This window comes from Mauremys reevesii, linkage group 1 (genome assembly GCF_016161935.1).
Source record: "Mauremys reevesii isolate NIE-2019 linkage group 1, ASM1616193v1, whole genome shotgun sequence".
NCBI lineage: Eukaryota > Metazoa > Chordata > Testudines > Geoemydidae > Mauremys > Mauremys reevesii.
This window is the reverse complement of record NC_052623.1, coordinates 260,925,412-260,952,121: the sequence shown is the minus strand read 5'-3', so window position 1 is coordinate 260,952,121 and position 26,710 is coordinate 260,925,412. Positions and strand designations below refer to the sequence as shown.

At 43.8% G+C, this 26,710-nt stretch overlaps 1 protein-coding gene across 3 annotated transcripts in view; it reads left to right on the top strand.

Moving 5' to 3' along the window:
* PAH (phenylalanine hydroxylase) overlaps positions 1 to 26,710 on the top strand; it is a 56,032-nt gene that overhangs the window by 3,215 nt on the left and 26,107 nt on the right. For all 3 annotated transcript variants that reach the window (XR_005583601.1, XR_005583599.1, XM_039484150.1), the window contains exons 2-3: positions 6,371 to 6,478; positions 20,487 to 20,670. Coding sequence is in view for 1 of the 3 variants with exons in the window: in XM_039484150.1 (XP_039340084.1) it covers positions 6,371 to 6,478; positions 20,487 to 20,670 (292 nt within the window). In the remaining 2 variants the exon portion in view is untranslated. The remainder of the gene's footprint in view (positions 1 to 6,370; positions 6,479 to 20,486; positions 20,671 to 26,710) is intronic.

Genomic DNA, 26,710 nt, shown 5'->3' with positions numbered 1-26,710 from the left:
CCACGCAAATCAGCTGTTTCATGGCACACGCGCTGGGAGCCAGGGGGGAACATCGGGCACACGGTGCACCCAGGGGAGGAGGCAGAGGCAGAGCGGAGGCAGAGGTGAACTGGGATGGGGAGCTGCTGGTGGGTGCTTAGCAATTTTTTCCCGTGGGTGCTCCAGCCCCGGAGCACCCACAGAGTTGGCACCTATGGGCGGGGGCTATGGCTGGGGTGCAGGTGTGCGTGTGAGAGAGATGTAAAAGGGTAGGGAAGGCTCAGAAAGGAGGAGAGAAGCCTTGGCTAGAAGTAGAGCACCCGGAAGCTTCAGCTGAGCACCCAGCACCTTCATCTCCAATTTACTCTTGTTCCAAGGCTTCGGTTTTCTGGTCCCCCACCACTGCTCCCTGAGCCAGGGAGCTCTGCCAGTCTCTGGCCTCGCTAGTGAGGTCTTTCCCACAGGTCTCCTCCTGGCCTAGTCTCTAGACTCACAACTGGTTCCTCCGGGTTAAGGGAGTCCACAGCTGACCTGGGGCTGAGTTGTGATTTAAACAGGCTTTTCCAACCCACCAGAATCCAGGCCCTGAAAACAGCTACCCACCAGAATTTGCTAACAGCAGCACCTTCTGATACTATGCTCAGTTTTTGCTCCCCTATCAGTATGAGTGACCTTCAAGCTTTCTCCCATAGGTACCTCCTTCTAACAGACGGGGACCTCCTCTGTCAGACTGAGCTACTCTTCTCTTCCCCCCCCCCCCCCGTTAACTTTAGCTAGACCCCATGCACACATTTTGTGCCATGGGTAGTTCATTCTGATGGATGGGGTATCTGAAATAAGGATATATGTAACAGGATTTTTAAAAATATAAGATATAGAATATATGCACAAGTATATTACTTCATATGTCAGCATTAATTATAAACAAGCATACTTTTCTATAAACAAGGGAACATAAGTTCATAGTTTGGGGATAACTGCACTTCTGACTCTTCCTCAATAATCTCCTTAAAGGCATCCTTTTTCATTTTTGGCCTTTCACTATTACCTCTCTATGGGTGGAGCCCTCTTCCTTCTTTCTCTAGGTTGGATGTGTAGGCTTGCAGACCCTTGCAATTCATTGTGATTATCTCAGCAGGTCAGATCAACATCTGCACTTGCCCCTTCTCTGCACCTATTCCAGTCTGAATTCATCTCACTTGAACTTGGTTGACTAGAATTGTATATATTATTCCAGATGAGGTCTCACCAGTGCCTTCTACAACAGCATTTTTTGAGTCTTCTCACATATGAACACTAAAATACAACTTCTATACATAAAGTATCATTCCTATTTTTAAGTGTGCAATTTCTTCAAAACTGAAATATTTACCTTTACAAAATCTGGCTTCATTAGGTATGTCTAACAAAGTAACTACCTGATTATTTCATTAAATGAGTCACTGTTTTTGTTCCATACTGTTGTTAGGGTGTCTTCTGTGGTTTCAACATTGCTACTATCTCCATCTTCCAGATACATTTCTGCAAACTAATAGTTTATAACTTGCATTTAAAATATTAATTATACATAATTAAGAATGAACAATCAAAATTTGGCATTGCATACTTTGAGAATGAGTGGCCCACAGTTATGTCCATCCTACTGTCTCTTGTGTAGAGGAACTTTTGTTGTCCAGACTTCCAGTTTCTTTATAGAAGAAGGATCTGAAATTCATAATGCACATTAACTATCCAACTTCATATGTTGGTTTCATTACTAAGATAACTCGTAAAGGTTTCAAAGCCTTGCCCCTTTTCTTAAATGAAGGGTTGTTCAAGAAATAACAAAATATTTAATGTTAAAAAACTTTATTGATTTTTAGCAGAACAAAAAGTAAACTTTCTAGAATGAAAACCACCACTGAAATGGATCATATTAGAACATTCTGGCGATTTTTTTTAAATTCTTGGTGTTAATAACTGGTAAAAATTACAGTAGAAGTTTGCCTCTAAGAGGGTAAGATAGATACAGTAGTGTCCTTAGTGAACATGTGGAAGTAAGATCTATGCATAAGTGATGAAATTAAAAAAATATAGACCAAAATAACAGCTGAGAAAGGAACTTCTCATTTCAAAATCAAAGGAAATTGAAGACAGAGTGAATTTATCATATGGGGGAAAATTAAAACTTTAGAAATAAAAATTGAAAATTACAGTAACAAAGTGCTATGCTAACACTGTGAGGTGTGATAATTTGAGAGAAGTCCAATTCAGGCAATCAGAACGAAGAGAAGACAAATTTAAGAAATGCTATAAAGCTATTTACAGACATCTTGCACTTATGAAAACTGACAAGGAATTCTTTGAAACATTAAAAACATGTATGAAAATGATGAAAGTTGTGGGGTGCGTGTGTGTAAGTACACTATTCCACTGAATCAGTCTCCTAGAGCTCAAATCCTCAAGAGTCTGAGGGTCTGGGCTCCATGCCTTTAACACCATGGGGAGGGAGTGCTGATATTAGGGTGACCAGACAGCAAGTGTGAAAAATCAGGACGGGGGGTGGGGGGTAATAGGAGCCTATATATGAAAAAGCCCCAAATATCAGGACTGTCTCTATAAAATTGGGACAGCTGGTCACCCTAGCTGATATGGACCATCCAGAGAGGAACACAAGCCCCTCTGCCACCCACACCCTACTTTGCAACCACTGCAGGTGACTCACCCTATTTCCAGCAACCTTTAACCGCTCCCCCGTCACTGTCCCAGAGTTTCCCCTTCCCTGCCACTGTTTGGCAACGCAACTCCTCCTGCTTAAACCTTGGCTCATTCATCCTGTCCCCAGTGTTGCCTCTTCCTCTACTCCCTCCATCCCCTTTACCCTCCTCTGTTTGTTTGGCTGCTGCACAAATACTGCCCCATCCAATTTGCCTCCCTCCCGCTTCCACCCTGGTACCCTCGTTTTCAACAAGTAGCAAATTCTGAGGGCAGTTCAGGGCAAAATGAGCACAAGGGATTCAGGAGATGTCACTGAGATGCTCAAACTGCTTGAGCAGTGACTGCTCAGGAACATCAAGGTAGCTAATTCTGCTGGGTGAGCCAATGTAGTTAATTTTGACACAATAGCTCCCTTGTAATTCTCTTCTCCAGGCAATCTCCCCCCTCTCTCTCTTGGAGTCGCTTAACAGCTGGGTTCGATTAAGTTAAGACAGTAGCTACTCGATGTCTGAGACTCCTCTGGCTAATCTACTGCTCCCTTGAATACCGATTTCCTTAAAGGACCCTGGCCAGTCTTCACTACTCCTAAAAGGGCACAGCCTACCCTGTTCACAGTATACTCCTTCCCACAAGCTCATGTACCACCAGTGTTACATAAACCACAGTTTGGGAACCCCTGGTCTATTGCAACATGTCTGAGGTATAAAGACCTGCACACTGCAAAACAACTTTACCAATTTCCAAACGTAGAAAAGCCTCTGTTCCTGGTTTAAAAAAAAAAAAGACTTGATTCAACACATTAAAGTTAAGGGCCAAAGGGAATTTATTAGGGTTTGAGTACACGGTTGAAGTCACATGATCTAAAAAGATCAGTTTTTATAGCTACTGTGCAGGTTTTGCACCTCTGATTATATACCACGCCAACTCACAACTTCCTCCTTTGTCAGCAGGGCCGCCCGGGGCGGGGCGGCAAGTGGGGCAATTTGGCCCAGGCCCTGGGCCCTGCAGGGGCCCCGTGAGCCCTGACCCGGCGGCGGTCTGGGTCTTTGGCGGCATTTCGGTGGCGGGGGAGGGCCCTTCAGTGCTGCTGAAGATGCGGAGCAACTGAAGGGCACCCCCTGCCGCCAAAATGCCGCCGAAGACCCGGACCGCTGCTAGGTGAGTACAAGCGCCACAGCTCCCCCGCTTTGCCCCAGGACCCCTGAATCCTCTGGGCAGCCATGTTTGTCAGACATTAATCTGAGCCTATTATGGAGATCTGTACAGGGTTCTAATATTATTTTAATTGCACTGTTGCCTGGATTTGAAAATGTTTTAGAACACAGCCTTTTAACGTTAAATGCCCTCTCCACTTGCCTGACGTTTGTGTAATGGATTTGGTTTTTCCCAAGAAAAACTGACTTGCATACGGAACATCAAACTCATCTGGTGCTAATATTTTAGAATTGTTTTCTCATTGTTAACATTTTTCCTCATTAAATTGCACAGAATATTGACCTTTTTCTTGCACAAGTGCTTCTTGTGTGAATGGCTTTCATTAGTCTGCTGCCATACTGTCTACTACTGCTGTTTCCCTCAGGCTTCACAAGCTAAGTAGAGTTGGAAGGGGTCAGTATTTGTATGAGAAGCCTCCAGAAAAAACACATGTTGTGGGAAGTGGTGTTGATGATTCAATAGATGGCAATCTTTCCTTTACGCTGTAGTCTTTTACACATGGTTTTTACCCACCCCTCCACAAACCATCCAGACCCAGACCCCTCAATCCACATGCTTATTTGTGCTTTGATCCCATGCTCATTTGCGCAACTGGCGGGGATGAGTTAAAGCTGGAACCGTTTCCCCTGGTACTGGTATTTTTCACATCCCATCCTAAACTATTACCTAATGTTGTTTGTGTGCTATGAAACAGCTGCTGGTTTACCCCCTAATGGCGTGGTGAAGTGACCTCTCTCTATCCCTTACGTACCATGCAATAGTGTCGTAATCTAAAGTTAATGATTGTAAGGGGTTTTGAAATCCTCATCTGAAAGGTGCTAGATTATTTGTATTACTGTAGCACCTAGCAGCCCCAGTCCTGGACCAGGACCCCACTGTGCTGGGCACTGTAGAAACACAGAACAAAAAAGACAGTCCTTGCTCCAAACAGCTTACAATCTATACCAGCCCTTCGCTCTCTGGAGACTCCCCTTACTGGGAGAATCCACTTTGTGCCATTTGAGCATCCCAAAGGGAGCGGCACCTGGCAGAAAATGTTCCCTCGGCCTCTGGTGATCAGTGCATAGTCTAACACAAGTACAAAAGCTGGTCTGGAGAAGTAACAATTTTAGTGTTAAAATGAACATTGTTCTGTGTATCACTGCACCAGGAAATATTGTCCCTCATGAGTCCTTCCCTTTTGACTTCAGGGGCAGTGTTGGAGGCACAAGGAAAGCCAGATTCCCTTGCTGAACCAAAGGCTGCAGCCTCTACCTTGGCTATTAGCAAGGTCTCTATCCTGGCATTGTTTTTCTCTTACACTGAACTCTCATTGATTTTAGTAGAAGCTCTGCATGAGGAATAATCTCTGGAGATGACCCCGAAAATACAGTTCTGAAGAATATATTAGAGAATGAAATGGAAGGGATGGTCTAGTGAATCAGGTGCTAGTCTGAGACTCCTGGGTTTATTTCCCTGCTCAGTCACAAGCTTCTTGTGTGTGCCCTTGGGCATATCACTTAGGGTCAGATTTTTCCAAAGGCATTTAGGCACCTAAAGATACAGATAGGCGCTTGGTTAGGTGCTTTCAAAAATCTCACTAAGTTAAGTGCTGAACTCCTATTTGATTTAAATACCTGTGAGGATCTGGGCCTCTGTGTTTCAGTTTCCCCCTCTGTAAATCCAGGGTAATATTACTTTCCTACCTCAGGGTCATTTTGTGAGGACAAATACATTAAAGATTGTGAGGTGCAATCTCCCCATGGTAATGGGGGCCTGGCACACCTTAGCTAGTGCATGGCAGAAATTGTGCTTAATTGTTTGAGGAAGAAAACTTAATATGTTATGAAGGAATATAAATGAAAGCATATTTTACCATCCACCACTATTCATTCTGCCTTTCATTGACTTTTTACATTTGCTGCACCATGTCTTTAATTTTGGTACCCACCCTGGGTGAAAGTCATCTCTGAAGTGCTATTTTGAGGATGTAAGTGGTGCCTGGTCCTTGTGATGGCTCTATGTACTGCATGTGCATGTATGTATGTAGTTCTGCTGAGTCCTAAGGGGATGATTTAATGAAAGGAAAATCTAAAAGAAAGTCTTTTTGCAATATATAAGAAAAAAGAACGTTAAAGTGTGTATGAAGTGAGCTTGGTGTGTCTGAAAGGTGAAGTGGGACATTGTTGGGGGCTTAATGACACCAATCGTGGTACTTCCTTGAAGGGGTGGCTCATCCCCAGCATATATCAGAGTAGCCATAATGCTGTTCTAATTTACACTAGCAGAAGCAGCTCCCTATGCTAACCCAGGATGGGAAGAGTACACTTTTGGCTCTGCCTTGGCACACCCCCTATGCTGGGGCAATGCTCAGATGTCTGCTTAAGGCAGCAGTAAATCCACTTTGAGTCGCTGGAGGAGGGCAAAGGGGACTTACTGCAGAGCAGAATAGGGCCCTACCTGTATAGTTGAATTTTAAAGAGTTTGTTTTATCTTTCAGGAGACCATGTACATTGAAGAAAACACATATAAAAATGATATGATCTCTTTGATTTTCTCTCTGAAAGAAAAGGTTGGGGCGTTGGCTACAGTTCTGCGCATATTTGAGGTAAATATTTTGCTTTTCTCTGTGTCTTTAAAATGTCAGGACTTCCAGTGCTACCCCCTGTTTTCACATGATCCTGACTTAAGGGCTGGGGGATGTTTCTTTTCTGGGCTCAAATTTTCTTTGTTTAGTTTCAGCCGAGAGATGACTTTTTAAAAAAATACCCTCAAAACCAACTCTTCAATCGTTTTTTAACTTGCGCAAGAGTTAAAAAAAAAAATCTGATTTCCTCCCCCCCATCCTTAGAAAATGATTTAGCAAACAAAATATACCCTAGAAGTGGTTGCATTTGACTAGCTTGTGGACTGTGCCTGTGGATGTCTCCCTATATTTCATATCTATGAATGTATACAGATTATAATAGGGCCTGATTCTTCCATTCTTCCTTGCACCCTGTGTTGTCACTGACACTTGTACAAAGCGTGTGCAGACTCTCTGTGTAAAATGCTGTCGGATCAGAATGGCAACACTTTACACCCACTTTGCACAGGTGTTTAGAGCTACACAAGATGTGAGATAGTTGAGAATTGGGCCCAGGATATATAAAAGCACTTTGGGATCCTGTGGCAAGAAAGGAGCTGCATTGCTCTTAAAATGTCATCCACGCACATTTCCCCAAATGTCGTGGATAATGTTTAAAAAAAGCCCATGGAATTTGTGACACCTTTGACAGCCTTAGCTGTGACACGTAGAGCTGTGTACATAATCCCAAGCAAATCCACTGGTTTCTTTGGTTTTTAGAACTTTAATATTAATCAATTGTTTCTTCGAGCAATTGTTGAGGCAGATTACTGTAATGAACTGCAGACTACATATTTTCGATTAGGAAATTGAATTGACTGGTAAATGAAAGGGTGCTGTAGTGGCATAATACAAATAGAAACAAAAAATGTCCCAAGATGTCTTCAATTCATTAAATGGAAGGGGAGTACATAGCTATCAGAGCTAGTGTCAGTCTGTGGATTGCAGTATGGCCCTTTGACAGTATTTCCACTTCTTAGCAACATGCACGTCTGAGGGGTTGTTTACACATATGATTAACTCCGTGTGTGGACATTTGCACAGAGATACAGTGACTCTGCGCTGCTCCCAGGTGCCCATCTCAGCACATTTTGCCATGCTCCTATTGATCCCTTCCATATCCCCGTCTTGTGGTAAGAATGGGAACAAGAGAATGATCGGCATGATCTTATATGAGGAAAGACTTGTGAGTCTGGAAGGGGGTGAGGCTATAATTAGCACTCTTCCCTGTGACCCTCTTCCCACCGAGGCCATGACCACAGAATACCAGAGAGACAGAGTCTGGACAGAGGGAATTTGACAATGTCCAAGATGGGGGACATGATGACATTTACACTCAGCCCACCCAGCCCCCACTTTCAATAGGAGTTCAGCCAAAGGAGCAGGTTTTCCATTCTTTTCACCCCTTCCACTGCATGAAGCAGAGGGGATGAAAATGGCTTTGGTATTCAGGTTAGAAATGGCTTTGTAGGTCACATCTGTTTGACTCAATTGAGGGTGTACAGGGGATATATTTTCTTACCGGGGAGCCTGTCTGCAGGCACCATGTCTGGCCAGGTGGTGGTCCCTGGGCCCTTCTCAAAGGAGACTGCACATGGAAGAAATCTATGGATTTCTGGTTGTCTATGGGCATGTTTAAGTCTCATTAATCTGTTCAAAACTATGCCACATTTGTGCATGAAATAGGGCAGGGGAAAGCCAACACAAAGACTACAAAATATGGTTCAAATGAAATTGTTCCATGGAACGGAGTCTGCATTCTGTGAGTCTGTTGCCCACTAAAGCCAAGCCCAGCCCCCTACAGAGTTCTTCATATTGTGGTTCGAGGACCAGTATGACGCATTTGGAGCTGCTCTGTAATAATTTATGACTACTGTGTGTTGGCCTGGCTGTTGGCATGTTTTCTGTGTGACCATAGTGGGTTAAATCAACAGGAGAGAGAAAGAGAGTGTGTGTGTGGGGGGAACAAACAGGAAAGAAAAGAATAGCTCCTGATAACTCCCAAGAGTTTGTGGAGAGTGATAGCTTTGACATTGACCCTTATCTATTAGCTGTGTTGGGTTTTTTTTTTTTTTTGTCTCCTCTTCAGCCAACCTACAAAACCAGTTTGGACCAGGACAGGAAAAGGCCAACTATCACAGGCTGACTAGCCCATTTGAGAGGGAGCAGGGTTCAGTGCATCTCTGATTACCGGCTGCTCAGCTGGGCTGAGCCCTGAGAAGGCAGCATCTGGGGACAGGCGGCAGGATGTATAATATTAAGAAATGTGTTTTTAATCATAAAAAGTCATAGAATTGTAGGGCTAGAAGGGGCCTGGAGAGATCATCTAGTCCCTTTCCCCTGCACTGAGACAGGATGAAATAAACCTAGACCATTCCTGACAGGTGTTTCTTCTAACCTGTTCTTAACTTCCAATAGTGGGGATTGCACAACCTCCCTTGGTAACCTGTTCCAGTGCTTATCTAGCCTTCTACAGTTTTTCTTAATAGCTAATCTAAGTCTTCTTCTTGCTGCAGATTAAGCAAATTATTTCTTGGCCTGCTTTCATTGGACATGGAGAACTGATCACCATCCTCTTTATAATAGCCCATAGCATGTTGGAAGACTTATCAGATCCCCGCTCAAGACAAATAAAACTGGGCACATTGAAACCTTTCCTCATAGGTCAGGTTTTCTCAACCTTTTATCATTTCTGTTGCTTTCCTCTGGATTCTCACCAATTTGTTCACATTTCATAAACTGTGGTGCCCAGAGCTGGACACAGTAGTCTAGCTGAGGCCTCACCAGTGTTGCGTGGAGCAGAAGAACTACCTCCTGTGGTCTACCCATGACATACCTGTTGATATACACCAGAATATTAACTGATGTTGCAACTGCTTCACATTGTTGGCTCATGTTCCATGTGTGATCCATTATGACACCCAGATCCTTTTCTGCAGTACAACTAGCTAGGCAGTTATTTCCCACTTTGTAGTTTGTGCATTTGATTTTTCCCACCTCCTAAGTGCAGTAATTTACACTTGTCTTTAGTGAATTTCATCTTGTTTATTTCTCTAGTTTCTCCAGGTTACTTTGGAGTCTAATTCTGTCCTCTGAAGTGTGTTCAACCCCTCCTAGTTGATGTCATCCACAAATTGTATGAGTATACTCTCCACTCCATTATCCAAGTCTTCAATGAAAATATTGACTAGTACTGGACAGAGGACAGATTCCTGTAGGACCCAACTAGATATGTCCTCCCAGTTTGACAGCAAACCATTAATAACTACTCTTTGATTACGGTTTTTCAACCACTTGGGCATCCACTTTAACATAACTTCATCCAGACCACATGTCCCTCATTTAGAGAAGAAGCTTGTTCTAGGAAGAGGGAGCACTCAGCAGGTACCATCTGGGGAAAGGTGGCAGGGAACATAATATGCTGAGACGAGACATTTGTCTCCAGAAGGAGAATCTGGAGAGAGCTCACCTGGCCACAAAGGTGGTGGGGGAAGTGGGATGTTTAAGCATTGAGCAATATGGCTTAAAACATTTCAAGGAAGAAGAGCTCAGGAATGGGTGAACCGGAAGAATTTTAAGGAGAGAGGGCTATTGTTGCTGGACATAAAAGTTTAGAATAGGGCAAATCTTTCTGTCTGGGGGGGAATGATAATGTGACATTGTATTAATAAACAAGGCTGGCTTGGGCACAAACACAGGTAAGCCTGTTGTAATTCTTATATGGACTCTGTAGTGCCATGGCCACTACCTGCTTCTACTTCCCCTTCATCAGGGCCTTTAAGAATTCACAAAGTTGCTAGTCACCTTCTCAGCCCCAAATTCTTTAATTCACTCTCCACCAAGTTGGCAACAAAGCTTGTCAAAAACAGAACAAAGTTCCAGAACAATCATCCATTCCAGAGCCACACAATCGCCTCTCTTAGGCTTCTGTAGCTTACTGGCAGGCCTCCTACCTCTGGTAGTCTCAGATACTTCTCTCAGTCACACTCTTCCCTTGTAGCTTCCTTCTGCCTTTTATACTTTAACAACCTGATTTCTCTCAGGGTCATTCATCTTGTAATCAAGGCTGGCTTGGCCCCAGGCTTTCTAGCCCACAGGGCAAGCCACCCTGTTACAGAGTCCCTAATGGGGGGCGGGGAGAGGAAGGGACACTGCAGAGCCACACTTTGTCAGAAGGATGAATGGCACGGCAGGCATGTCCTATTGTAGCCACGAACACAGGATATCAAAAGATCTTTGGCATGTTTAAAAAGGAACATTGCCTCAAGAGAGGGGAAAGTTGTTTGGGGGAACCAGACTGCAATCCAGGCACCTGCTGGAGGTGTCAGAGGAATTAGGCCTGCCTAGGTTACTGGCAGAGGGTGGCAAGCCATTAGGTAACACAAGCATTAGTGCAGATGTTCGTTTTAAAATCCATTTTCTCAAAAAGCTTTGTTCCTACAGTTAAACAAATGAGACTTTGGTTTTAAGAAAGTGGCTTAGTCACTGTATACTCCACTGGTCAGACTCCTGAAGGGAAAAGCCGCAGAGGCTGATCCTATTCAAACCTGCTCAGTAAGCATGGTTGATACACAGGGTACTGAAGCCCAGGGCCCAGTCTAGGAATGGGAATATTGCAGAATTTCACCCCAGGGAAGGTAAGGGCATGAGGCCTGACACCTGAGGGGATGTACTCAGAGCAACCCAAAAGGGGCTAGAGGTGCAGCTAGCCCTGCAATTGTGACACCAAGTTTAAGGGAATCTCAATGTGCTTTTGGGGTGCACTGTATTTATTGTATACAAAGAGCCCTCAAGGTCATGTCTGTGGCCGAGGGGACTGTCCATAGGTGCTGTTGTGTAATTTTGTGCTTTAAAACTGAGCTCTTGTTTTAGTACAATTCTCACTTGTATCCAGAAGTGCACTGCACCCCTCCTATTGATAGGAATTGGTGTTTTATCTGCTAGAATGTTAACACCAGAGTTGAATCATTTCTATGTAACTGCTTCTATGCGTCTGACTGCTTTAAATTCAAACCATGTTTGAGTAGATCTGTTTTTGTCTTATGTTTATTCCTGATGTATATTCTTTCAATGAGTTTTCAGAGTCGGGTCTGCGACTCTGGGAAGTGCAATCAGCTGATGTGGATAGCCATTCTGGTCCACAACAAAGGCTGGGGTGCATGGGCAGGGTGATCATGTATTCCTTTAAACTAGGAATCTCTCGGTTTTCAGCAACAGGTGTAGAGCCATGTTTTCAGAAGTGCTCAGTATGCACAACTGGGACCAGATTTTCCAAGAGAGTTCGCTCCCATTTAGGCAGCAAAATAAATGGCCACATTTTCAGAAGACCTCAGGAGATGGACTGCAAGTGAGATGCTGAACTTTCTTGAATATCTAGCCCTAGTGTTTTGTCCCATGCTTTGTAAGTTGTGGGACAAAACGTCAGGGCCAGATGGAACACTAGAATGGTGACCTGAAGGAGTCATCGACCAGCTGAGCTGATGAACCAGGCAGCAGGCTGGCTGAGTGCGTGTGTTCCTCAAGCATCATTTAATACCCAGCCCTGCCACCGTTTGCTACCCGGCTCTACTTCCACCCCCAGAAGGTTTCCCAGTAAGCCCCCCAACCCATCCTCCCCTGCAGGGTGAGCAAATCCTCATGGAGTCAGAGGCTCATTCTTAAACTGAGCTGTGAATCCAGCTCCACCGTTATAAGCAAGTGGTTACAAACCTAACCTGAGCCAGATTCGATGTATCCACCATCCCTATGCCAGAGGTGAGTACCAGACCATGGTAGTCCGTTTGGAGGACGAAAGGAAGCCTGTTTCCCTGTCCTTATTTACTACAGTCCAAATCTAGTCCCCATTAAAGTAAAAGGGAGTATTTCCCTTAACTTCAGTAAGCAGTAGATTGGTGATGACATTATGCCTGTAAGAACTGTTATTCGCGAGAATGTTTGTGGAAAGAGAAGTGCTGCAAATGCATATCTGTGTACAAATATGCATGCAAATCTTCTTAAGGAACTGATATGGCTTCCATTAGTGTAACATCAGAGCAGCTCACAATCTTTAATGTCCTCACAACTCCCCTGTAAGTTAGGGAAGTACTATATCCTTATTTTCCAGAAGGGGAAAGGAACTGACGCACAGAAAGAGACACTAAGTGACTTGTCCAAGATCACACAGGAAATCTCTGGTAGAGAACAGAGTCCAGACTTCCTGTGTCCTAGGCTAACATCCTAACCACTGGACCATTCCTCTTCTGTGACACCCATGTGTCTGTTCTCAAGTACTCCTCTCTCTCTCTCTCTCTCTCTCTCTCTCTCTCGGAAGTTGGGATCTGAAAGCTCTTTGTGGGTTTGTGAGTCAACCAGTCACGTAGCAGAAGTAGTACCTTGTGACTACCATCAATAGCAGCTGATTCTGCCAGCCTTAGTCAAGGTGAATAGTATTCATCCTGTCTTACTGATCTTAATGGGATTATGTGCAAAGCAAGGTACTGCCCACTGTAAGTAAGGGTGGCAGAAACTGCTTTTATGTTGTAAAGAAACACGTAGGATGTCACTAGTGGCTTTGACCACAGGAATGATTTTACAGTATGGTACACCAAAAAAAAAAACAAAACAAAAACTGTGCAGAAAACCGTGGATGGATTAAACACTGGCCATGTGAGGTAAGGAAAATCCCACTCAGAGCTAGATGGATTAAAATGTTTACTAGTGTGTGTGTGTTGCGGCGGGGTGGGAAGGAATAATATTGTAATGCTGACAGACCTGGTCATCGGCAGGTTTGAACCTGGGGTTTCTGGAACTTAGTGCATGAGTCTCAACTGCATGAGCTAAAAGCCGCATGCCTGTTAGCTAAGGCTGTAGAGCAAACTCATTAATCTCTTTCTCTCTCTCAGTGGTCTTGGTGCCATTAGCTGAGACAGAACACCACACCCAGGAGATGTGTGGGTTACAATATGATGCAAATTGTTACCTTACTTTCAAATAGGAATCACTTTGCTTTTGTTGAGTAATGTTCTTTTCAAATAACAGAACTTTGCCCTAAGGGCCAGGCTCTGATAGCCTTGCTTGCACAGTGCAGCACCTTTTTGATTTACATGGCTGTACTCCTGCAGTAAGTTGTTACATCATGTGAGTAAAGATACTTGAACCTGGCCCAGAAGTAAATGGTAACATTGAGTCAGACCCTTTGCCTTCTGAGCCAACAAAGATGACAGTGGTAATTTTTTTGTTTTGTTTAGGGAGCTAACTTTGTGTTCCACAAATAATGACCACTTTGAAGTTTATCTCTTTGACCATCATGAATGTACTGGGCTTCTGCTGAATTTTGGATTGTTTGCTTTTCCTCTTCTTTTGCATACAGGTTACGCAGGCGCAGGCATGTTTTGCAAAGCAATTTGTCCCTAGAATTTAACTCAGTACATTAGTGGGATAAATAAGATCTCTCCCCCTTCAGCGCACACACAACTCCCTATGTATACCTATTTCCACTACAACATGTGCCAGCTATAAACTCTTCCTTTGCTGCCCTGATTTGGACACTGCGGAGGGGTCATTTCATAGCTTTTAACTTCAAGCCAGAAAGCACTGTGATGTACTGGGATAGCACTAACAAGAGCTGTGAAAATTATTGCGGTTTTTTTCCCCAATTTTTTTTTTTAAAGGGGAGGGCATGTTTCTCGGTGATACAAAATTAAAAAAAAATAGTTTCTGGTAAGACAAAATGTTTCATTGTTGGGCATTTTTAATTGCTTTTTTGTTTTATTAAAAGCAAAGGACATTTAGAAATACCCTTCACAAAACCACAGGAGGAGAAGTTGGCTCAGTTGTGACCTTGCCCTAGGTCCTAAGCAAGTGGCAGTGGATAGTTCCTTTCTCTAAGGAGCAGCCAAGGAACCAGACTGTGACTCAAAGTAACTATCTGGTTCCTGGTTCTGCCTTCTCCAGGGCGAGAGAAATCTGCACTAGCCTTATGCGGAAGGCAGATTACTTTCCAGGCAGGGCCGGCTCTGGCTTTTTTGCCACCCCAAGCAAAAAAAACCTGTGCAGCGGCTGGAACAGCAAAGGGGCAGGGGTGGGGTGGGGGGGAACCAACCTGCCGCCCGGCTGGAGCAGCAAAGGGGTGGGGGGGGGGTGGGAAACCAACCTGCCAGCTGGAGCAGCAAAGGGGGGGGGGCGAAACAAACCTGCCAGCTATATGCTTACAAGCATCTCTGCAGCTGAGCAATTCTGACAGGGGACTCGCTCATGCTGAAGCCTCTTTCAGTTGGCCAAATAGTCACAAAAGTGCTGCAAAAGAGCCATAAATCCCACATAAGGAAGGCCCCCCTGCAGCAGGTTTTCCACAGCAGGCTGAAGGCAGGAGGAGGGCCTGCTGAGGTAGGCGGGGGACTGGCCAGGATGTGCCCAGCCCCTGGGGATTTTGCACAGATGCAATAGGCGAGAGGAGCAATTGCAGTAAGGGCACAAGTTAAAGAAATAAAACACCTGAGGAGGTGTGATGTTTGTTTGTTTTTTGCCTTCTGGTTTCTGAGCTTTTAGAGGACACTCATGTCAAGTTTACAAGCTTTCATCTGCAAGCAGGAGAGCTAAAAACATACTTACCCCCCCCCACACTAAACCCCAAATTCTCCTTTTGGCTCCAGGAGCTGGAGCTTTAAGTAAAACATCAAATATCATGAGACTAACAATAAAATTGCAAGAACTAGCAACACAGACTACATCCTACTGAGTTCTGAATCAGATAAAATATAATTACAATACCATCAGTAGACACCAGGTGGAGAAGTTGTACCAAAATGAAATTGGGTGCTGACTAGAAACTCAAGTAACAGAGAGGCTGTAAATATCTTGAAGTGAAGGTGTTTATTACCAATACAAAACATCTGAAAACATAATTATGCAAAACTATCAATTGGGAGGGGTCAATTTCTGTGACTGAATTTCTGTTTCTAAAACAGTGATTGTAACTTACATTTATATGGCTCCAAAAGGATCCCAAAGCACTCGTTACAAAATGGCAACAATATAGATTTATATAATACACGATTTTTTTTGCCAATTGCTGAGATGCAGGCATCTCTTGAATGAAAGGCAAAAATTGTCTAAGAGCACATAAAACTACATCCTAGAGTTTGTTGTTTTGCATTATACAAGATTTTAGGACAGGAAGTGAAGAATGCCCTCCACAGAGCTCTTCTTCGGACCTGAAGGAAGCTTGTCTCTTTCACCAACAGAAGCTGGTCCAATAAAAGATATTACCTCACCCAACTCTTCTTACTCAAAACTACATGGCTACAACAACTATGCAAGCAACTGTCTTGTAAGGACAGTTTTTCTGTATTGTGTTCCTCTGAGCAAACTACTGATTGTAATAGAAATGCACAAAAGAAATACAGATTCATTTTGTTTACAATGTAATCAGTAAAGGATGTTTTTGTAGTTAAGAGCATTGGTTTTAATATAAATGAAAATAAAATCATGTGTGTGTGTGTTTATATATATATTGCTAAGGATAGGTAAAGTTACATAATTCGTGATGGGATATATACAGTTCAAAAGCTACACGTTCGATCATTGTTTGTTTTTTCCAGATGATAGTTTGAAATAAAGGCATTGCTTTCTGCCATCAGATCGTAATTCAGGGTGAATTTTGATCCTGAGTAATTTAAGCACCATGGGCCTTTAATGCATCAGAATTTCAGATTGCTTGGACCGCATTCTGCCCCAGATTCTCTGCTATGCCCAGTATCTGCTGGGCATGGAGAAAATTGGTGGAGAGGGCTACCAGGGTGCTGGCTGCCCCTCTGTGTTTCTGAGGTTGGTTCATGGCTGGTCCTGTACAGTTTAGGGCATTGTACAGCCTGATTTAAACTCTGCCAGGTAAGCATAATTACTGTTTCCTCCTTCCATCACCTCTCTACAGACTGTATGTCAGGAACAGATGGGGAGTGGAGTAGGAGCTCGCTGTGCCAGATTTTCACAAGCTAAGGACTGAAGAATTATCAGATGGCCAAATATGACCAATTTCTGGCCTCTACTCCTGAATCAGTGGAGAAGGGGGAGAGAACCTGGTCTTGCTTATACAGATGCAAATTCAGAATAACTTCTCTGATTTCAGTGGAGTTATTCCAGAATTACATTGGTGTAAAGGAGGTGGACATTTGACTTGGTGAGTATACATCCTCTTTTAGTCTGACCAAAAAAACCAGCATGAGTCTCTTCTGCCCCCCTGGTGAACTAGAAACAATCTGCTGTATAACATGATAGCAAATCAGTAAGTATTTCCTCTATTTGTTCATGAGTTGTGCAGTTGGATGAGTAGAACTTGAGAGGACAGGTGACTATAATAAGCAAAATAGCTCCTTTTGCTTTTTACATCAGGCCAGCTTGCACCGGGACCAGTGTGGGTAGATAAAATAGGGCGAAGGTACAAAACAGCCCTCCCCTAAGTCCTGCATGTTGGCACCACGTCCCTTTGCATTTCAAGACCCTGCACCCCAGGCCCAAGACTTTCCAAAGGGAGTGAAGCAAGCGTAGCAGAGCTGACCTGTCACAAGAGTGCGACACATGCTGGCTGTCTGCCTGCTCCGTTGTTTGTTCTCCAAGGGCTTCTGGACAAATCATTGCTATGTGGCCCCTGTTGTATTCATTTAGATTGGGGTTCTCAAACTGGGGGTCAGGACCCCTCAGGGGGTCACAAGGTCATTACAAGGGGGGTCACAAACTGTCACCCACCACCCCAAACCCTGCTTGCCTCCAACATTTATATGGTGTTAAATATATTAAACAGTATGTTTAACTTATTAGGGGGAGTCACACTCAGAGGCTTGCAATGTGAAAGGGGTCATCAGTAAAAAAGTTTGAGACCCACTGATTTAGATGAAACATACAGGCCAAAGGTGTTAATGCAACCCAGTCACTGTCTAACATTAAACAAGGTTCAGGGTTTGGTATGCAAAGACCTCAGTCTGCTTAGCACCATGGCAAACCCACCATTAAACATCCTTTTAAACCTTTTATTAATGATACAGAAAAGAAGGGGAAAACTGTTAAAGCATTTGAAATGTAAGGCTTTCATTTTAACAGCATCCCTTGTTCCCTTTCCCTTTTTAGAAGGAACCCCCACCCCCACCCCCACCCACACACACCCCTGCGTTTGACGGTCTCTTAAATGACATCAAAGATGGTAATGACTGTCCTCTTGGGGGGTGGAGGAGGGCGGGAGAGAAGAAGTTAGTTAACAGCAGCAGCTTCAGCTCATGTCAAAGTCTGATCCCATTTCATCTCAGGTGGTGTTTGGGATTCAGCTGGAGTTGGTACAGGTGGTGATGTCATCTGGGTGTCTCTCTCTCTGGCCCGGTTTGCTCAGGACATCTCTCAGGATCAGGATGATGAAGATCCTGAGTCCCAGAAACAGTGGGAGAGGCAGCCATGATCATGAAGCTTACTCGTAGCATTCATCTCTTCTTCTCTTTTCCCTCCAAAGTCTCTTTCTTTAAGGACCTATAAAGGCAATGGAGGGAATAGCCCATCCCTTCATTATTTTGTCTACCAGTTAGGCCTAATATCTGACGCCAATTTTAATTCATTAATTTCCAGTTCCACATCTTCTATTTTTACCAAGAATAATTTTAACATAGTCCTTGAGTTTTAGCAGGAGGCCTTTTTTTTAGACTAATTCAGTTTTTCTTCTACCTTTTGCGCCTGTACCCATCAACATTTATTCCTATAGGCTATTGTGACATTTTATGAACTTTTATATACTTTTTACAGTTGAGCCTACAATGAGGGTACATTTGTAGTCCCAATTATTACAATAACCCTCTGTCCCTCCCCCTGCCAATCAGTACTGTCTGTGGGCTTCATTCTCCACTCCCTTGTTCTTTGTTTTGTTGTTTATTACAGTAGTATCTAGGACCACCCCCTAACATGGGCCTATTGTGCTAGGTGCTGTGCAACCTCAGAACAACAAGTCCTTGTGCAATCATTTACACCTGTGCACAGTGAATATAAAATCTTACAGTCAGTGTGAATAGAGCATTCTGGTTTGGTGGCATTTTACCACCGTTTTGCACAGTTGTCTGTGACTATACAAGGTTCCAGGCAGTGAAGAACAAGGCCTAATGGTCCAGATTCTCCCCCTGGTGTAAATCCTCAGTAGTTGCATTGACCTCATTGGACTTATTGTGGATTTACAATGGCCCAGCCGACAGCAAATTACAGCCCACTGTCTCTGGTCTCTGTCAAAAAAAAATAGTTTCAAGTAATTTTAACTTCTAGGTCTTGAGCCCTGTAATGATCTCTGACCATCTAGCTAAAAAGCAAATACAAAGTAAGGTCTGTGTGTTCCACAGCATTTTATGGCTCTAAAACAAATTGTCCCTAGGGCTTAGCACAGTTAAACACATTCTCTGCATTCAGACAGCACAACTGGGGAGTATCTTTCAGGAGCAGACGTTGGTGAATGTGCTTTTGAACTTTTCAACTTACTGTACTGGTGTTGAGCAAAACAACTTAAGGTAATCAGCGGCTTGCAGACACAGACACAGAAGAGCACCATGCACACTTCTTCCTTGCCTACCAGATTCTGAACTGCCTTTTGTAGCAAGGTGAATGAGGTCATTTCTGTGTTGCTGATGGCCAGCTGCCTCACTGTACTATGCAGCACAAAGGGGAGAGCAAAGGAGAGCAAAACCAAGGAGCAGACAGGCCCAAATCTGAATTTTCTCTGTCTTCATGGGTCTCAGCTTCCTTTTGGGAGGCAGAATTTCATTATGGGCCTCATCCTATAGCAACAACGGCTGTGGTGGGCGTATGCCTGAAGAAGAAATGCAGGCCGAGATCCTACGTTTCGAGCTGGTTGACATTTTTTGTTCAAAGGTTTTCTCAAGTAAACATGGTGCTTTTTTAAATTTTTAATCAAAATTTCATTGGGAGAGACCCTGCTTTTGACTACATTTTTCTGGTTTTCCTCAAGAAACCAAACCCTGCACATTCTGGGTTTTTGATGAAAACCAGAAGAGTTGTGGAGAAAAACGTGGTCCAAAACAAAAAATGTCTTCAAGCTTTTTCCATGGGCGAGAACATTTTCTGACTAGCTCTACCTAAGATTCAGCCACCTCCCAGAGAGAGACAACAGTCCTGCTCACTGAACGGAGACCCTGAAACACTATGAAGTGTTTCAAAAACACTTTGGAATGTGTATCTTAGATACAATATCTGACTGATAACATCCATTTAGCTTGTTAAGTCAGTGGTTCCCGATGTGCATTTTGTTGTTGGTGCTCCCCTAGTGTTGGATTGGCAAATAGGGGCCTTTTCCTGTGCTGTTTCCTAGGACAGTTGCTGTCTCTTCTCCTTTGTTTCCATTATTTTTTCTCTCTTGTCCTATTGTTTCCATTTTCTCTTTTCCTTCTCATCTGTTTTTTCTTCTGTGATTTTTTTTTAAATGTATGTATTTTTTTGGTGGGAGTGGCTTCCTATTCTTTTACTCTTTCCTGTTCTGTCTTGAGTCTTGTTACCCCCTCCAGTTTCCCCATTCACCTGAATGCTACATGCTGGTCTGGGTGGCTTGCAGTGGCACTTTGAAGCCATGCCACATGTGCTTCCATGGCTGAGCTGAGTGTTGCAGGAACAGAGATACTTGAGCTTGCAGCAGCTGCTCCCCTGGCTGGCTGCAATGCAGGAGCAAAGAGAGTAGGTAGGCAGGTTGAAAGGAATTGTCCATTGCGTATCCCTGCAGTCACAGCAGTAAGCTTACAGTAGGGTCTGAGGCAAGGAAACTGCATGCACAGAGTGAGGGCATATAATGGCTTTTCATTTTCAGCCCCTTGAGATTTGGATCACAAGATACCCTGCTTCTGGTTTTTCCAAACCTCATTTCATTGTAATCACAAATTATTATTGTGATGTGGGCCATTCACCAACAAGGGGATTTCAACATTCTGTGATTCCACCTACAGCATATAGTATCAAAATTCAATCTATTATCCCTTTCTCATAGGAAAAAAGTATAAACCTGACCCATATTGAGTCCAGACCTTCCCGAGTCAACAAAGATGAGTATGAATTCTTCATAAACCTGGATAGCAGGAATACTCCTCTTCTCACAGATATCATCAAGTCTTTGAGAAACGAAATCGGAGTGACTGTTCATGAGCTTTCACGTAAAAAGAAGAAAGATGCTGGTAAGAAAATATTGACTATAAAATTGTGTTATCTGCCTAAACCACTCCGCCTTTTTGAACTACTTCTATTCTCTTCAGTAAAGCAGTTTTCTGGTTGACCCCTGTATCTGTGTTTCCTCTTCCACCCTTTATAATCCTGTCTCCCATTCCAAAAAGTTGCATACATGGTCATTTTCCGCAAATGAACAGTGCCCTTGCTGGTCAAATAGGCTATATTTTCATACACAGCTTTCAGCAATCTACCAAATTCATCTAGTGTTATCTTTTGCTCCTTACACACACAAACAATATGAAGAGACCACACGGGCACAAGTGAGTTCCCAATGACTGGTTTGCTAAAGATATGCAAACATGCCAAGCCTAGCTACAGGCACACTGCCACTGTGACCATGGCCGGCTCCAGGCACCAGCGAAGGAAGCAGGTGCCTGGGGCGGCCAATAGAAAGGGACGGCACTCTGTCCATTATTGGGACGGCACGTCTGTGTCTTTGGTGGCAATTCGGCAGCGGGTCCTTCACTTCCTCTCTTCCTCTTCGGCAGCCCTTCGGTGGCAGCTCAATCGGTGCTTGGGGCGGCAAAAAAGCTGAAGCCGGCCCTGGCTATGACTGATTTCCAGTGGCTTCTAGAACACAGCAAGCACCACTGGATAACACAAAAAGTATTTAAAGGGATATTACTCTATTTCGATAAACATTACTTAGATTCAAACTTGTTTTTTTTTAATGATGGTCTTTGCTTGACATGCACAATGACTTTAGTCTTGCCAACCTCCAACAAGTTACCTAAAGCCCAGATTCAGCAAGTTACTTAAGCATATACCTAACTTTAAGTACATGAGTAATTCTATTGAAATCTATGGGACTGTTCATGTGTTAAGCACATGATTCATTTTAAACTGCTTTGCTGGAGCAATGCCAGAGTGCTCAGCACCTAATTAAATCGAGCCCTTAATGTGCATTTTTGGTAATGAATGCCATCTAGAGAAAGATTGTCTTTCATCTTCCTAAGGAGGGCTGGCTCCTGTAAGTCACTAAGGAGGGCTTTAGAACAGTGGCCTAGAGACATTTGCAACTGCATGCCCTTTATGCTCCCTTGATGAAGAACTTGCATCACTTTCCAAAGCTGCCGTGTCTTGCTCACCCTTACGGGGGAACAGTCAGGTGAAGACAGGCAGTTTGTTAACATTGAAATAGGATAATGCAGATTGTTTGTTTGAATCCACAGCAGAGCCCTTCTTGGTCACTCTTCATAGTAAGGGTCCACTTAGAAATGAAGAGTTAACTACCATAAGAGGTGTTATGATTATCAGCATCTTACAGATATGAGTAGTTTGAGCTATGGTTGGTTTATAAATCCATCAGTAGAAGTTATGACAAATGCTTATAAGCTACCAGTTGAAATGCTGGACTCTATAACAATTGATTTACCAGTTCTTAAAACTTCTGCTGGTCATTTATTAATTCTTTGTTAAATGGACCCTTCGTGCAAAGTGTGATCCTATTCTCAATTGTGTTTAATGCATAAAAGTTGCTGATAAAGGACCAAGTAACAAAATAACGAATGAAGTGTTGATTGTCATGGCTAACTCCAACACCCCTCATTGCCACCCCCAAAACACCCTAAATCTTGGTTAATAACAAACCAAATCCTGCAGCTCTTACTAAGGACTAAGGCCAATGAGGCACAGCACTACGCTTGGTATGAAGCAATGTAACCTGTAGGGAAATAGAGGAAGAAATTCTGCTTCAAGGAAGTAGATTTCTTCTCTGATTTCCCTGGCAGAGATCTATTACTGCACCCCTTCAGAGAGTGGAAATCATTCCCCCATCTCTTCCACACTGGTCCTTCTCTACAGGCTGATCAGCCTCCAATCTCTCTCCATCCCCTTCTGGAGCACTGTGCACCCCTTGGTGGATGGAGGGAGCAGGCTGTATCCTTCTTCAAGCTCAGGGGCAGCAGCTGTGTCTGACCCTTATGCCGGCTGGATGATGAGTGGGGAGGGGAGAGGAAGCCTTCTTGTGCACTTCCTCCTCCACAGTGCACCTACGTAAGAGTCAGGCACAATCTTCCCCCTCATAGGCATAATCTTGCCCCCATAATCTCACTCAAATCTTTTGGGTCCAATCGCACCCCTCTCCCAACCCATGAAATCAGGGAGTTTTTTCTACCCATTTCAGGGGGAGCAGGCTCAACCCATCCTCACACAGGCAAAACTCCCAGTAATGTTGATGGTAGTTTTGCTTTTTTAGGGAACTAGGGCATGATCCTGGGAGGTGCTGAGTAACCTCCGTTCTTCTTATTGAAGTCAGTGAGAGATGAGAGTGCTCAGCACCTCACAGGATTGGAGCCTGGGTAAAGACATGGCCCAGAAGATTCACGTAAAGAAACCACGACACCCACTTTATTAATACCTAAATACCTCTTCAGATACCAGGTGTGATTTTAATAGGATTTCAGCTAGGATTGTCTTCAAATGCTTTTGGTCTGGTTCTTCCTCTTCCTTCCTTGAAACAACATAAAAGGGCGTTAATATCTGCTCAAGATAAATCCTGGTAATCCTTTTACCATCTCCTTTGTGCCTGACCCATGACATTACATTTGGGGGAAAGAAACCTCCAGCAAATACCCTCTGAGGTCAGTTTCCTCCATTCAAGTGACAAGAGAGAAAGGGTTATGCCTGGGCAGGGAGCTATGAGCACTACTGTCGGGATTCCCTCCGAGACCTCTTTTCACTCAGCTTCCCAAGAACTCAGTTCGACTCCCGCCTTTGTCATTTGGGTATCTTTACTGGACACACAGCAGTGCTATGCTGAGCTGATCAGACTCGGATACAGGGTACATCACAGCTCCAAAGTTACACAGAAACTTCCTCCCTTTCTATACATTACACATCTCATTGCATTTACTATACATTGCAGCACACATTTTTGGATCGGCTTGGTTACTTTGCAGGAACCAATCTCTGTGCAGCATGCGCTGTCCACACTCTGACCACCATCGACTTCCTCTTTGCCTCCTCTCTATATTCTTAACTTCCCTTGTTATCTAGTTCATAGAAAACAGTCCCTGTGTGTTTCCCCTCTTATCTTAGTTGTCTCAGACATTCTGTCTTCTTAGCCTACTGACCTATTTACTTACTTTATTTAGCACAAACATTCTGTTTTCAACCTAATGATTAATTTCCTTCCCTAATCTTCTCTTCCAAAAAAAAGAGGTCTCCTTCCAGGAGTTAATTACTCCAGGCCAGGCCTCAGCTACACCTACTATCACAGATGTTCTCTCTTTGTCATGCGTCCTCTTTTGGTATTATATTTTCAGAAGAAAGCTACAGACCCTGGCAAGTCTTTGCTGAGCAGCAGTGATTAAAGGTTTTGTAGGCACTGATTCGAGCACAGGGTAGAGCTCAAAACGTCAACAACAAAAAGACCACAGGAGAAATTATGGTTCCATTGAAGTCAATGGCAAAAATCCTATTGATTTAATCAGGGTTAGGATTTCACTTCGTGTTTCCATGTTCATCAAAAGATCTTCTTGAGCCAGGTTAATCTCTATAGACTTGAGAGCAGCAGAGATTAATTGGATCCCTTCTGATTGAAGGAATGACTGTTTTTGTTTGTTAGTGGAAGCAATTTATCATCAGAGAGAGAAAAGATCAAATGAATCATTTTATTTTTATTTCTTCTGTCCTTGATTCCCTTTTCAGTTTCAATAGTTGCCATTAGTGGAAGGGCCCACCCAGGGCCGGCTCCAGACCCCAGCGCGCCAAGCAGGCGCGTGGGGCGGCATTGTCCTGGCAGGGCGGCATTTGGCTCCGGTGGACCTTCCGCAGTTATGCCTGCGGGAGGTCCACCGGAGCCCCGGGACGAGCGGACCTGCCGCAGGCATGACTGCGGAGGGTCCCCTCTTCCCGCGGCTCCGCTTGAGCTCCCGCAGGCATGACTGCGGCGGGTGCACTGGTCCCGCGGCTCGGACGGAGCTCCCGCAGGCATGCCTGCGTATGCTCCACCAGAGCCACGGGACCATGGGACCGTCCGCAGGCACTTCTGCCCCGGTCGCGGGACCGGGGAAGGGCGGCGCGAGCGGTGCAGCGCGCCGCCCTGCTTTGGGCGGCGGAATTTCTAGAGCCGCCCCTGGGCCCACCATGAGCTTAAATCTCAGAAGGGTTGTGCTCTAAAAGTCAGACTAAGGCAGGGGTGCTGGAACAATTTGTATAGTGGGGGTGCTGAGAGCCATTGAATCAAACTGTAAACCCTGATTCTGATGGAAACCACTTCAAGCCAGGGGGTGTGGCAGCACCCCTAGTTCCAGCACCTACGGACTAAGGCTGTTTAGGGAGCAAAACATACACAGGTTCAGAGTGAAATGAGAGACCAAGCTGAAGAGATAATGGCTGAATTTGTCCCTTAAACAAATATGACAGTGTTAATAAATAACTAGCATTGCCATGACAATGTCTACATTGACTTGCCCTTTAAAATCATCACTGATAGATCTTAACATTGGAATCTTAACATCAGAATCTGCTGATGTTCGTTTTTTTAAAAATATAAAACTAAACAATATATCACCCCACACAGACAAACACACTAGCAAGCCAACCTCCCCTATGTTGTACGTGGACACAGGCCTTTTTCATTGCCAAGGAAAATATTCTCCTTGTGAGACACATCTGTGTCAAGAAAGAAGCAACTTACTTAAGCTAGGGCAATAGTACCAATTCCTTATCCACCATCTATAGATGGGATTTGATTTTTCTTTGCTAAGGATTATGGGTTCAGTTCATCTGTGCGCTTTACATGAATCCAGTGCAGGGCCACAAGGGTAGCAAAGGGGGTTTTGTTATATTTCCCTATTTTGCTTCTTGGGGACCAATGTGCCATCTAGGCTAGTGAAATTCTCTTTCCTCAAGTGATCTAATTGTGACAGTCTGGGCTTTTTTTGGCTTGTGCTTAAATAGTTTTTGTTCATTTTGCCTGATGTTTGTTGAGTGCCGCTAGGACCTGGTCCAGCAAAGCACCTGAGCAATGAAGAGAAGGAAGAACCACAAGAATGATGTAAGGATTGGAAAACGTGCTATGCAGTGAGTACTCTATCTATTTAGGCCAGGTCTACACTTAAAAATTAGATAAATTTAGCTACATCACTCAGGGCTGTGAAAAATTTTGTGCCCTGAGTACCGTAATTAGGTCAACCTAACTCACTGTATAGACATGGCTAGGTTGATGGAAGGATTCTTGTGTCAGCCTAACTACTGCCTCTCAGAGAGGTGGGTTTATTATATTGGACTGAATTTAAAAACTCCTTCTGTCAATGTAGGAAGCATCCAGTGGCTGGAGTGTAGACATAAGAGCATATTGAAGAAAAGGCCAAGAGGTGAATTGATCATAGTCTGTAAGTACAGGAAGAAGACCTTGGCTCTTTAGAGGGGTCTTTAATCTAGCAGACGAAGGCATAACAAGATTGAATGGATGGAAGTTGAAACTAGGTGAATTCAAACTAGAAATAAGCTCACACTTTGAACAGTGAGGGTGATTATCAGTTGGAATGTGTAGTGGATTGACCATCACTTGAAATCTTTACATCAAGGCTGGATATATTCCTAAAAAAGTAAGTTCTAGTTCAACCACACGTTATTGGGATTGATGCATGAATCACTGAGTGAAATTCTATGGTCTGTGCTATGCCAGAGGTCAGACTAGATGGTCACAATGGTCCCTTCTGGCCTTAAAATCTATGAACCCTGTGCTTAACTTGAAGCATGTTTTGAGTGCTTTACTGGTCTGGGGCTTTAGTGTACTGATGATTTTTCATTTGGGCTCAGTTATCATTTTTACTCTTTTTTTCCCCCCAAGCGCTCTTAATTGTAGGACAAAAGATATTATATTTCCCCTATTCGAGCAATGAATAAAAGATTTAGATCAATAATATAACTGTAGCTTAGCAAATGCTAGCAAAATGTCATCATTCTGAAGGTAACTTTAGCTCTTCACATGAGTGATGTGCTGAAGTGTTTCATCTGGTCAAATGCCTTTTGTGGAAT